Consider the following 14949-nt stretch of genomic DNA (forward strand, 5'->3'; position numbering starts at 1 on the left):
TGAGGTAGGAAGATCACTTGAGCCTAGGAGGCAGAGGCTATAGAGAGCTGAGATTGTGCCACTGCATCCAGCCTGGGTGGCAGAGTGAGAGAAAGAAAAGAAAGAAAAGAAAGAAGGGAAGGGAAGGGAAGGGAGGGGAAGGGAGGGGAAGGGAGGGGAAGGGAGGGGAGGGGAGGGGAGGGGACGGGAGGGGAGGGGAGGGGAGGGGAGGGGAAGGGAGAAAACTGTTAATGAGGTATTTCATTCTTTTTTTGTACTCTTTGAAATCTAGTGTGTATTTTACATTGACAGCACATCTCAATTCAGACTAGTCAGACTTCAAGTGCTCATTAGCTACTTGTGGCTACTGGTTGCTATATTCAGCAGCACAGCTCTATGGTATCTTGTGGACCAAAGTGCTAGGAAAAAATCTTTGGGAAATGCTATGCTAGGTAATCTTTGATACATTTAAAATTTTTTCACCACCATACATTCACACAAACACAATAAAAGCCCATTTGACTTAGGAATGTCCTTGATGAAGCAATATAAATTATTCATCTTACTACCTATAAACCTTTGAGTATGTCTGTAATATTGTGTGTGTCAAATGGGAAGCACACAAAAAAAGCTCTTGTATTGCACACTGAAGGAGGACTGTCTTGAGAAAGAGCACTTTTATGGTTAAGTAATGAGCAGAAGTCAATTTTTTCATGGAACACCATTTTTACTTGGAAACAAGTATGAAAAATTATGATTATATGGAGTTGGGTATTTGGCAGATGTTCTCTCAAAAATGAAACAAGTGAGCCTTCCATGTCAAGGAAAACAGCTGAGAGAATTATGCCAATTAAAAAATTTGAGTTTTCAAGTGAAAATCAGAATTTTGAAAAACTTGCATCCACCACTGTAAGCTTAACAGTTTCCCAGTAGACTTTCTGATGAGTTCAGAGTTGATATTCATAAATATGATATTTTGATATTATATAATGAAATGTGTCAAAATTTGGAAGATATGCATAATTCAGTAAACCTGTACTTTCCAAATGATCAACGCATGATGTCACAAAAGCATGCATAGGTACAAGAGACATTCAAAGTGAAAACCAGACCAGTGATCTTAAAGAAACAGAGTATAAAAAGTTAACTGACATGGTTTCAGGTTTCTCATTGCAACATACTTTTACAAAACTATAACTTGTCAAGTTTTGGGGTGTAATATCAAAAAAGAGTATTCACAATTATCTGAAAAGGCTATTAACATCTCTTTTGCAATGACATATCTGTGTGAGGTCAAATGCTCTTCATATATTTCAACCATATGACAACAGTTGACTGTAGAAGCAGATATGAGACTCAAGCTGACTTCTATCAAGCTCATAGTGAGTGTGCAAAAATGAAAAAGCAAGGCCATTCTTCTCACTAAATTTTAAGGTTTTTTGTTTTTTAAAAAAGTTATTTAGGTTAACATATAATAGCTTGTTGATAGTTTTAAATTAATTAGGGCTGGCCATGGTGGCTCATGCCTATAATTCTAGCACTTTGTTGGGGCAAAGTGGGAGTACTGCTTGAGCCCAGGAGTTCAAGACCAGCTTGGGCAACACAGCAAGATCTCATCTGTATAAAACAAATTTAAAAATTAGCCAGGCATGGTAGCACACACCTGTGGTCCCAGATACTAGGGTGGGCTGGGGCAGGAGGATTGCTTGAGCCCAGAAGATCAAGGCTGAAGTCAGCTATTATCATACCACTGTACTCTAGCCTGAGTGACAGAGTGAGAATTTGTCTCTAAAATAAAATAAAATAGGCTGGGTGCAGTGGTTTACACCTGTAATCCTAGCCCTTCAAGAGGCTAAGGCAGGAGGACTGTTTGAGCCCAGAAGTACAAGACCAGCCTGGGCAACAGTGAGACCCCATCTCTATAGGAAATTATTAAAAATTAGCTGGGCACAGTGATGCACACCTGTGGTCCCAGCTACTCAGGAGGCTGAGGTAGGAGAATCACTTGAGCCCAGGAGGTCGAGGCTGCAGTGAGCCATGTTCGCGCCACTGTACTCCAGCCTGGGCGACACAGCAAGACCCTGTCTCAAAAAATAAAATAAATAAAATAATTAGTAAATACTTTACATTTTTCTAGTTTTAATTTCTATTATAATAAATATTGATAGACATAAGCCACCAACCCAAAAGCTTTTACAGAAGTCTCCAATAATTTTTAAGAGTCTAAGTCCTAAGACTGAAAAGTTTGAGAACTGCTGTGCCAGAGTATGGAAGCGTTTCTAATGTGCACACATAACATTGCTAATTCCAACAAACCTAGTTCACTCATTATGGTAACATATATCTATGACAGGGCAAATATCTTAATAAATAATTCAAGACTCCTATGTGAATGACACCTGATACATTAGCTTTCTTAGTTTTTGTCTGGCTGGGTTTTAACCTCTCCAGAATGAGTGTTTGTCTATGGATTCTAAAGAGCAGCCAAAGATTTATACGAGAAAAAAGGGTTAAAAGCAAAAAAGTTTCTGCATCTAAAAACTCATAATTTGCTAAAACATTTGCTGAATGTCTCAAGACTTATTAAGTGAAGCCATCTATGAATGCAAATGCTGATGAGCAATTTGGCAATAGCCCAACATTCACAGAATTCACATAGCTTTTCTTTAAACCAGTAGTTCATACATGATTAATTAGAACATCTCATTTATGTAGTGTGCACTTTAGCTCATTACTCTAAGTAAAATTCGTTAAGTATTTACATTTAGATAATTAAAATCTGGGTACACCCTTAAGAAAGATGCATACACTTTAGGCAAAGTGATTTTTTTCCTTTATACCACTGAAAGTAAATTACAGCCTCATTTCAGCATCATCTGTACCAGGTTCAGAGCAGAGAACAGTACTGCCTCATCACCTAGCTCCTTAAAAGGCATACATTTTTTAAACATATAAACACAGTAAGAATCATCAAATGATTGCAGTTGTTTCAAAGGGCCACCCAACCACATATTAACATTGATGCTATTTATAATATAGAATGCTCATTTCAAACATTTATCATATCTTACATCATGTCTATAAGATATATTAAAATAGACATTTGGAGAAATTTTTCCTTGCCTTATGTTTTCCAAGTAAAACAGTCAGTTACAAGCTTTCTGGTTAATGTCCATAATATAAATACAGATATACTATGGTTAATTGCAGTATTTGGGAAATAAAAGTATGCCTTGAATTTTCTGATTAGAAGTACTGGCAGAAGCTTTTTTCTTTTAATCCAGCTGTTGAAAACTACCTAGGATGCATTTTTGTTTATGTGTTTAAAACATACACTGCAATAACAGTTAACATAAGGCATGGAAGATTTCATCTGTTAAAAGCATTTTCAATCAGTTTTTATTATGAGTCTTTGTCTTTCCCATTTTTTTCCTTTCTCCTTAAAAATCCAAACCAAGTAATAATTGAGGATTTAAAATATTTGGATTCTCAATAATACTTTAATGATATTTTTGGCTGGCAAAACTGTCTCCTCAATATCTGTACATATTTGGTTTACACACAAAATTAAAGTTTTCAGTGTTTTCCTTATTTTGTGGTGGGGTTTTTTTCATTGTGGATTCAAGACTCAACCTCTTTTTTGCCTTTAAGTTTATATTGTGGAAGTAAAACTGTAAAATAGACAGTGGGCAAGCACTGATTTTGGGGGAAGTTTTATAATGATCAGTGATCAGATCTAAAAACTGAATTGGTTTTCTGTAACCATCAAGAGAAGCTAACTGTAAACAGACCATAATATTCTAAAACCCACTTTTGACAAGAAAGAATAAATCTCTTTTAAAAAGTAGATGTCCCTCATATTTGCACTGCAACTATTTTCCAAATGTCTTGCCAGCCTCACGAGTAACTCTAGTCAAATATGGTAGATTTTGTATTTACCGAATGCTTATTAAATCAACAAATTTTTCTTGTTTTGGGTTAAAAGTCTGCATTTAAAGGTTCTAAGCCAACTAGAATGAGACCAATATGCCTAAGGAATAGGCACAAAGATGAAATAGCTGTTGTACCTCAATACTTCTTAACTAATTACATGGTTTAGGGACCTATCTCATGAGAGTTTTGTAAGGATTATATTATATAATGTATGTTAAAGTTCTTTGCACAGAGTCTGGAGCATAATTAACACTCAATAAATGACAGTTATTATTGATGACAATAAAAATGGTAATTTTATGAAATTCATACTATTTTTATGTCATTACTCTGCAAGCAAGTCCACACTTTATCTAATATAGTTCTGCCTTCTCATTGCCTCAATAAGTACAAAAACTGCTTCCAAAGAAGTTGAAAAAAATAAGAGTATTCAAATGTATTAAATAAAACAATTCATTATATTAATCAAGCTTGTGGTCATAAATACAACTGGCACACAGAGCCAATAAACTAGTAACTCGAAGGAAAAAAAGGGAACAAACCAAACCCTCCTTCCAGGCAAGGAAAAGGCCAGGCATGAAAGTCAACAGGAAGTAAAACTCTTCCCTTGGAATAATGAATGACAAATCCTTGCTTTGGAACATGAAATCAGGTAGTATTCTTTTGTCTATCCTGCTTAACTATTAAGAAGAAATAGCAAAATGGAATTAGGAGTTTACAGGCTACACAATCTCTAATGTGAAAATGTCAGCATTTTTTAATTTGATAAAAATAAAATCCTTCACAAGCAAAAGCTATTTTGCCAGCAAACCTAAGCATATAATGTAGAGATCTCAAAAAGCACAAGGACACGCTTTTACAGTGGTTTACATTTTCACCCATTCTCCATTCCCCCTGCAATCTGTAAGTCCTCTGGTAGTCAAATGCTACCTGATTGGTCCTGAGCACATTCAGTGTATTCCTTGGTTCTAGTGCTTTTTGCCTGATTTGGGGTGAGTTCAAATGACGTCTGTGAACTCAGAAAGCAGGTTCCCAGATGCTTGGGAAGGGTTGGGACCCTGACAACACTTTTGCCTTCAGCAAAAAATGTATTTCAATATAATTATAGTAGATAGCTTTCAATATGTCATCTCTATTATAGCAGCTGTAAATTATGAGTGAATTGCCTGTGTACAAGCATTTCTTCTGGTACAAGCAAAGTGGGAGAGCTGCATAGAGCATTATATATCTTTTCCTTTTTAACTGAGAAGAAATCTTGAAGTCAAATTTCATTTGCAAAAACCAATGTGTCCATTTCCTTTTGGTAGGGTGGTGGAGGAACCAAGAAAGACCAGTTCAATAGAAGGCCTGTACTTCTTAAAAACAAGGCTTCCCAGGAACCTTGGCTTAAGTTCTAGGAACTCACCTATTCTAACAGTGGTCCTTTAACCATAAGAACATATTTGCAAGGTACAGTAAAGGCATTTTTCAAAAGCTGTAGCTAATCAACAAGAAGACAGAGAAGCAACTAGGTTTGTCTCTTAGCTAAAAAGCGAGGCAATGTACCCAAGATGAAGTATTACAGGACAGTTTGCCGCAAGCTTTGGAAATTTTCATATTCCTCCTGGGTGTTAGAATCAACAAGAAGAAAATAAAATAGTTTTGTTTCCTTTTGGGTGGCAGTAATATTCAAGAACCTTACCCTAACATATATCCCATGCCTAATATTTCAAAAGTGTTTATAAGTGAATTTTTAGATGGTTATCATCAAGAATCATTAAATCTGAGCCTATGTAATAGAGACATATGATAAAAGAACAATTTTCTGGAGGGAAAAAAGACAGGATTTTAAAGACAATACCATCTCTAAAACATATACATAAAACTGAGCCTTGCAGCTTGGATTTAATTTTGCTCAAACTGTAGCTCTAGTCTGTCTGCTTAGCTTTGTAAATGTGGCTGTGCTTATGAGGTACTTTAATTTACTGCAGTGGTGATGTTTGTTAATTTTATGGCAATCTAAATCTAAACAGGCTTCAGATACATTTTCATTACAGCTTCATTGTGAAACACAGTAGAGTGAATAACTCTTAAGATTCCAATGTAGTTTATTTCTAAAAGACTCAACACAATTTTCTGTTGAAGCCTTTGTCTTAACATATATGTTCTTCCTATTTACTATTAAGCTTTCTGTCACTCAGAGTACCCATGTTCACTTTTAGGAGGAAAAATATAATTTCTGGAAAGTGATTAAAATAGTTGTTTTTGGCTGGGCACGGTGGCTCACACCTGTAATCCCAGCACTTTGGGAGGCCACAGCAGGTGGATCATGAGGTCAGGAGTTCAAGACCAGCCTGGCCAAGATGGTGAAACCCTGTCTCTACCAAAAATACAAAAAAAAAAAAAAAAAAAAAAAATTAGACGGGTGTGGTGGTGGGTACCTGTAATCCCAGCTACCTGATCAGGAAGCTGAGGCAGGAGAATCGCTTGAACCTGGGAGGTAGAGGTTGCAGTGAGCTGAGATCGCACCACTGCACTCCAGCCTGGGCGACAGAGTGAGCCTCTGTCTTAAAAAAAAAAAAAAAACAAAACCAACACGTTGTTTTTCCATCTGCTCGATTCCCATTTCAAACGCAAACCAACATGGGAAAATCAGAGAAAACCAGAATGTACCTGAATTATTTTCCAGTTCTACATGGGTAGCAGCACAATTCAATGAAAAAGGAAGACATATTTTCAGAAACTGATTTCAACGTCTGATTCTGACACTAACTAGATGTGCGACGTTGGACAAATCACTTACCCTCTCTGAGTCTCATTTTCTCCTCTATAAAATGGAAATTACAATACTATCTATTTTAGAAGTCCTATCCCTTCTTAGCTCTGTTTAGCCCTTCTTGTAACACCAAAGCATGTCTCTGAAAGGACCATCCAGATAAAGCCCTTGTACCCTAAAGAATTGAAAGGAAAAGTTGGGCCGGGCGCGGTGGCTCAAGCCTGTAATCCCAGCACTTTGGGAGGCCGAGACGGGCGGATCACGAGGTCAGGAGATCGAGACCATCCTGGCTAACCCGGTGAAACCCCGTCTCTACTAAAAAATACAAAAAACTAGCCGGGCGAGGTGGCGGGCGCCTGTAGTCCCAGCTACTCGGGAGGCTGAGGCAGGAGAATGGCGTAAACCCGGGAGGCCGAGCTTGCAGTGAGCTGAGATCCGGCCACTGCACTCCAGCCTGGGCAACAGAGCGAGACTCCGTCTCAAAAAAAAAAAAAAAAGAAAGAAAGGAAAAGTTGACCGTTTTGGGTCAAAATGCACCGATCCTAATAATTTAGGAGAACAACAGTCACAAGAGCTATAAAAACCAGCCCCCAAGACAACTTAAAAGAATTAAATGCTGCTACATCACTTCTAAAACAATTCCAAACCTACAGGAGAAAATTTGTAAATTAAACTTCTGCTGAATCTGCCAACTAGTCATCATACCCCATCTATTCATTTGTCCCTACTGTACAGATTTTATGTATCTCTATTTTTCCATCTGAAGTATTAAAACAAAAAAGGAACTATATATTTAGATTGTTATTAGGCTACTGATTATATCCAGAAATAATTCCTGAATACATTTTTAAACTCAGTGCTTCCCAATTTGATTTTCAATTAAAAAAAAAGAGATAAATGTATGAAGAACATGCATATACATGTATATTTTAAAAGCCAAAACAAAACAAAACAACAACAAAAAACTCTGGTGATTTGATGCTGTTATCAGCTGGGGCTAAAGTTACCTAAAATCTCATGGAAAATTTTGTAGGATATTTCTAAAACAATGAGACTCAGGACCTTGTCATTGACTGACACCAGCTTCACACAACTTCCACCAGGGTTGTATGGAGAAGTAAGGAGGCAGGTGTGAAGACACATGGCAGGAGGTAGTAAGGAACCGCCTTAATTCCTCAGCCAAAAAACTCGGGCCATTTGGCCTCTAATATTATATCTCTTTCCATGCAAGGTGACTGGTGATGTTTATCTAGTAAGTAGGTATGGTTATTTTAGCATAAAGTTATACAATTAGGAATATACTACACATAAGAGTCATTTTCTACTGTTTATGCTCAGGGGCAACCTTTTCAACCATGACTTATTTTGTTTACTCTCAATTATTCATATGTCAAATCAGAAAGTGGGATTTTTTTTTACATACATACATACACACGATAATTTTTCCAAAATTCTTATTTGTACATTTTCCACTGAAAGTTATTCTTACAAATGAGACTAGACATACAGTTTTAGATCCCAGAAAATCCTATTCCAAAAATAGAAAACATCTTATAATATATTAATTTACATTACAGTTTAACTTAAAGATATACAAATTTTTCTACTCTCCCTCAAAACACACTCACCTCTGGGATAGGATTCAGCATTTGCTTAAAACCATTGTATCCAGAATATTAGAAAAGGCAATGTGAAAAAAATACAACGACATTCAACTGAAACTATACAGAGAACACAGAGGGAAAAAAATCAGTATTAAAACTGATCAGGGGTTGCCAGGGATCAGTGGGGAGGAAAGAATAAAAGAGAGGGATGAATAGCACAGAGGATCTTTAGGGCAGTGAAAATACTCTGTATGAGCCTATAATGATGGGTACATGCCATCATAAATTTATCCAAATCCATAGAGTGCACAATACCAAGAGTAAACCCTAATGTAAACTATGGATTTTGGGTGATAATGATGTGTCAATGTAGGTTAATCAATTTTAACAAATGAACCCCTCTGGTAGGGGATGCTGATAATGGGAGAGACCATGCATGTGTGAGGAAAGGGGGTATACGTGATATCTCTCTTCTTTCCTCTCAAATTGGTCTTGTGAACTTAAAACTGCTCTTTAAAAAAGTCTTTAAAACACACACAAAACTCACCAGGACTCCCATTTCACACTAAAGTGTGTGGACTTTAAAAAGTACTTGCCTACAGAGTGAAATACTCATGGGTGAAATTATAGGATGTCTAAGACTTGCTTTAAAATACTCTACCAAATTGGGGCTGGGTACACAAAATAAGAGTGGCAAAATGTTGATAACTGTTTATCTGCGTAAAAAGTAGCTGATTCCTTATTTGGGGTTGAACTCTATGAAATTACCATATTCAACTGTTTCTGACCTCAAAACTTAGCAATTTCATAGGGTTCAGTCTAATACTATTCTCATTATTTTTGTGTACATGTGTTATAAAATGTTCCATAATAATACGTTTTTAAAATTATCTTCCAAATGACAAATCTTATCAAATGAGAATTCCTCCAACTTGACAGCTTTTCAGCATTAAACTAGAAACTAAAATATGTGTAAAAAAGACCCACCAATATTTTACTTTATTACATTAAATCTAAGACTCACTTGTTTTTCCCTACATTTTAACATCTCTGAAATGTGAAAGCATTCTATAATCAGTAATATTTTATAGTTAAACTAGCAGTATTAATTTTTTCTTGGTGGTACATAAAATAATGATGCAACTTAAAATCAAAGTTATCTTAGATTCAGTATGGTTAATATAATTGCTGAGAACTGGATTTTTAACCCATATTCTCTTTCTAATCAGGAATTTAGCACATAATGCCTTGCCTAACACTCCCTGTCCTGGGGTATCCATAATTATCTTGGGAGGTCTCATACTCAGAGAAACAGGCCAGAACCTGCTTACTTGGTGAAGTTCCCTATAGTCTGGCACAATCCATAAGAATTAATTCCCAGGAGGATTCTGGAGCTCACAGCATAGGAGGGAAAAGCTCACTGTGCAATGCTTCCCTTCAAAAGTGATTAAAGCTTATGAACAAGGCTAGTGCATAAATGTTAATTATACAGAGCTTTGAAAAGCATCAAGTGGTGAGGTGAGAGGGAAGAATGACTGCAGGTGTGGTAGTAAGGGCACGTGAATGTGAGGAATGAATAAAACTAAAACAAGTAGATGAGATATAATAGGTAGAGCTCCACCTCCAAAATCTCAAAGGGTCTTCATTTCATGAATCCAACAATTCACTTGGATTTTTGCATTGACCTTATTTATTTTGTAATTTGTGTTAACACCTACCCCTCACAGCCCTCAGAATTGGTTAGCATGGTCTAATAGAAGAGCAACAGAGGGTTTGTGTAGGACTATGAGAGTGGCGGCTGCTGACCTGTTCATATTTCTCCAGTTCTGTGTGATAGATTTGTCTGATCTGGGTCAATTTGGCTCTGTAATCTGAGTGTTCAATAGAGTTATCTGAAGAACCTCCAGAGGCTGCCGCGGCTGCAGCTGCTGCCGCCGATCCCCCACCTTTCTCAGGACCTGAAACCCCTTCTGCCAAAAGCATATTGTCCAGTCTCATTAGCTGGGGATCGGGAGGGTCCTCCTCCTGGGCTCCTCTGATGCTGAGACCTTCAAGGAAAGAGAGAGAGAGACAGAGAGAGAAGAAGCGAGAAACAGAGGACAAATAGTGTGAGTATTTTGTTTATTTGAGAAAATGATCAAACAACATCAGTGTACTACAATTCATGCTGAGAACTTCATTGTTCACATTTGATCAATAAGTTTGAATAAGTATGAAAATTATTTTCAAGATAATGTTTACATGCACCCTAGAATTTTAAATATCCCCCAACCACCTCAATTTACCACAGACAGATCCTTAGAAAAAGGTAACCCTGGCTTCCTTGAATATTTTAATCATCCAAGCTTCCCAGATTTAGATAATTTAAGCATAAAATGGGAAGAAGGTAAAAAAATGGAAGGTTTTAAGAAAGAAAGAAAATAATTACAGGGATATAAAACAAACTCATCCAAAGGTGGTCATTCTGTCTCTCTGTACAGTTGGAGAAACAGAATTAAAATTCCCTTAAAATAATTCACAAACTGTAATCAAAAATTGAAAAATAAACAAGATTAGATGAGCTTTTCCATCATGTGATTTCAGAAGAGGAATACATACATTATGAGGCAATTAGCTATACTTAAATATATATATTATTAAATGAATATTGTTAAGTGATTGCTAGCAAACTATAAAATGATGATACTAAATACAGTATTAAAAATGTGCCACTGACATGGCAATACAGTTCTGGGCACAGTAGTCTCAATCTAATTTTGCTTTTAAATCAAGAACTTCCTAAGTGATGCCCAGTCAGCAACCTCTTCTGAGTACTATAGATCACAGCTGACAATTCATAAGTTTAATCAGGTCACACAGGCTTTCTGCCAAGATGTTTTCAACAACACAGAAGACAAAGTTTTAAAATAATTATCATGGTATAAAAAGCACTGGAGTCAAGACAGCTGAAAATCAGCATTTTCATTAACGTGTAACATAATCTAAAACATCCCAGCCCAATTAACCTCTGTAACTCTGCTTAAAAACAGGTTCCCTACACTAGTTACAAGTCTTCTTGGGGAAGGGGGAAAAGGAAGTTGGCACCTTGCTTGTTTGTATTTGGATTCTGTCTTTTGAGTCTGTGCCTGTTGTTGTTTATCCACAGTGGTACACACTTTGTGTCTAGTGTAACTCACATGACATAACATCTATAAGCTGCCAAGTACTCAACTGATCACCAACTCTGATTTTATATGCTAACCTAAAGCTACCATCAATTCTTTTAAGAACAGATTTCATTCCTAGATGCCCTGAATTACATCCATGGCATGACAGAGCTCTTGGTTGCCTTAACTCAGATACACAACTTTAATTTCTTCCCCAAAACACTTTAAAGCTGTCACTTTCATTTAAAATTATACTTCAGAATAATTTCAACTGGATAATAAAACTAACTCATCATCATTTAAAATTATATCTGTTGTCTATTCAGAGGCAAATAAGGTTTGAAAACTATAATATACTAAGACAATATATTCATTTAGGAGAGCAAAAAGATAACTCATAAAATGCATATCAACACACTGCTGATAATTAAAAATAGGCAAACATGTATTTGCTGTTTCTTCTATAACTAAAAAGGATTGCCTAATATTGTTCTAGAACTGCCATGTATTGGTTAAGTTTGTATTGTTAATGTAAATCTTCAATTTTCCTCTTTTAATTCACTTTGTTAAATGTCAAAATCTCATGACCTGTACATGCTTGTAGTTCACATAGCAAGTTTTTTGTGCATTTGGCATGCAATGAGGGCTTACTGAACAATCTCTTATGCTGCACTTTGATTTCTGTTTAATTTTTTGTTCTTGTTTGAGGATTTCTTAATTTTCTCCATTTTAAACTGAATTTTTGCCCACAGTTTTGTGTGTTTGTTGATTTTTGTATTTACACAGACACTGATGCCTCTCCTGAAATGTGTTTTTTTAATCTACCTTCAAGTTTCCTCTGGGTTTCTAGATTTCCCCTTGTAGTTAAACACATTGATCTTTTCCCTATGGACATGTGGTGAAGTACTTTAATAGCAGATTAACTTCCATAGCCAAAACGATTACACTTCCCTGCAAACGTATGGCAAACAAGAGAAACAGCTCAATGACTAATATCCAAGGAATTACACCATAAGAGAGACAGAAGGAAATTCACTAGGAAGAAATGCAAAAGGCACAAAACTAATTAGCCATCTATGATACTTTTATACATACTTAATATGTATATAAACCATCATTATCATACCAATGAGAAGCAATCCATAAGCTCAATAGCCATGGATACAAATAAAAACAATTATAAGTATACAGTGTCAACTACTGTAACGTTTTACTTATAATGAAAAATATCTTATTTCTAAAATTATCAGTAAATCAACACTAAGTGCTTGCCTCAAGAACAGGAAAATATGTTTTAATGCAATACTTTGTATTTACTTTATAAATTATGTGAATCAAATTTTATCAGAAAAATCATTTCCTGACAGAAAACTCGTATTTCTTTAGATGAAAAGTACTAAAGCACTTTGCAAATAGGCAACATGAAAAAGACTATCAATAATAAAGGAATTTTCATAACTAGTCTGAAAAGTCAATCGGTTTCTTTTCTTTATTAAGCAAAGTAATGATTACGGGATCTTTAAATAGTAATACCTGGTTTCCAAAATTATTTTCAATTTGAATATTTCTATTTATTTTCTTACTGAAAAACATTTAAATTACCATTTTATTCCTCATCCTACCTACCTAGCTGCTCACTATTACTTAGTTTACTAACTTTCTAGAGTCACACTGGCTTTTAGTCATAATACCTACTCCTCTGGGCACCTATAAACATTTTAATGGGTCTAAATTTGCAAGGGTCAGAATGAATCAGACTGTGTGGTTATCAAAAGATCTTGATATCTTCAAATTGAACCATGGTAAAACAATCATTTAAAATTTGATTGTACTTGTTTTTAATCCAAAATGTATATATGATGAAACATACAGAGGTTTATAAAGGTTTACATCTAGGTTCTTTGGTCATCACAACCTTATAAAGTTTAAAAAAAAAACAAACCCTGTTTGCAGCCTACTTATAATCACAACATTCATTTCTGTATCCCTAAGATTTAGACAAATCATACAAACACAGTAAAACATTGTTTAACAATGAACTTGGCTTTGTTATAAGCCTACCATTTTTGCATATCTTTCAGCAAATCCTAATTAGCTGTCTTTCAACATGCTGTGCACCTGCCCCACAGATAATGGGAGAGAGCATCTGCATAGACGACTGCATTCGGAGGGCAATAAATAAATTACGGGTCAAAATTATTACAAAGCTTTCTCCGAATAAACGCATACCCTTCACAATTCTAAGCTGCAGATGTGAAAAGTACCTAAAGCCCACTCAAATGGTATGATTACGGGGCTGTTTGAGTTTAATAATCTGACTGTAATTCAGGCATTTTCAACAGCTCATTAAGGGTTCATTAATATATAGGCAAGCTTTTGAATTATAAATAAGCAGATTAGAAATCTGCATTGGCTAGATTGTACAGTACGAGCCTTTCTAACAGAAGAACACTGTAACACAATGAAGGCTTGACCTTAGTGAATGAGGTGCAAACAACACAGTGCACTAACTAAGCTTCATGGCTCCCTCATTTCAAGGAGCACGCCCACTGGACCATAACTAACCTCTGTTCATCCAGCACTGAAGAGTATGGCTCCAGACCATAGCTATTTCAGATATGTTCTACACATGGTCCTGAATTAGATGCAACTAAGATCTAGCCCTACAATATTTCCATAATCAGGGAAGATAGATAATATCTACAATCATGATAAAAGTTGTCATCACATCACTTTTACTTTGTAAAGAGTACATTTTTCAGACCTGCCGAGAAACAAAAAGCTATTATGGAAACTTGAGTTGTTTGATTTTTCTCTCCTAATGAGCATACCATAAATTGAGTCCCCCAAATTATTCATAAGCTTAGGCCTATGACATCACTATAATTTTGTTTTCTAATGGACTTGTTTTTTTATTCATTCAACTACCACATCACAGTCTTAGCTCAGGGAAAAATGTTTTAGCAGAGTACCATGTAAAACAAGGCCAGATCAGATATTTTCAGCAGGCCCTGAATTCTTGACTGCCCTGAAATAAGTGACAATTTAAATATTAATATTTTTAGTTATTCTTATAATTTTTCATACCTTTTCTTTTGTGCCTGTTATTTTAAAGTAACATGCAGGATAGTGGTCAGAAGTCACAAAGCTAATTAGTAAAAATACCTACTTTATTTTCTGTGCTTTCTTCATTTAAAAATCAAGTCGGCCACAGTTTGAGAAATGTAACCCAAACTGTAGATAAAGAAGAAAGATTAAGACAGACATGTTGCTACTTTTCTCCCCAAACATAAAAAAGGTAAAATAATTTTCTATCTGAAATCCTTAAGTAAAAATCAGTCAAAATAGGAGGCAGGAGATCTGGAAATGAAATGAAGGTCACAAGCCCCATGGTCATGAGATCTCATTTGAAACAATTACTTTTTGGTTGTGAAAACTGGGATATAATTTGGAAACAGTGGTGAAAGACACTGAAAAACCCTCAAGGCATCACTGTCTAAACTAGACTTAAGTATTGGGGGTTGGGAGGGTA

The 14949-nt window shown here is 35.8% G+C and overlaps 1 protein-coding gene across 6 annotated transcripts in view; it reads right to left on the reverse strand.

Annotated features, from left to right (window-relative positions):
* Positions 1 to 14949, reverse strand: part of PBX3 (PBX homeobox 3) — a 225995-nt gene that overhangs the window by 42719 nt on the left and 168327 nt on the right. For 5 of the 6 annotated variants that reach the window (XM_005582207.5, XM_005582204.4, XM_074016540.1 and 2 more), the window contains one exon: positions 10078 to 10319. The exons of the other annotated variant lie outside the window; for it this stretch is intronic. In XM_005582207.5, coding sequence (XP_005582264.1) covers positions 10078 to 10319 — 242 coding nt within the window. The remainder of the gene's footprint in view (positions 1 to 10077; positions 10320 to 14949) is intronic. 6 annotated transcript variants of the gene reach the window in all.

This window comes from Macaca fascicularis, chromosome 15, assembly GCF_037993035.2.
Source record: "Macaca fascicularis isolate 582-1 chromosome 15, T2T-MFA8v1.1".
In the NCBI taxonomy this organism is placed as follows: Eukaryota; Metazoa; Chordata; class Mammalia; order Primates; family Cercopithecidae; genus Macaca; species Macaca fascicularis.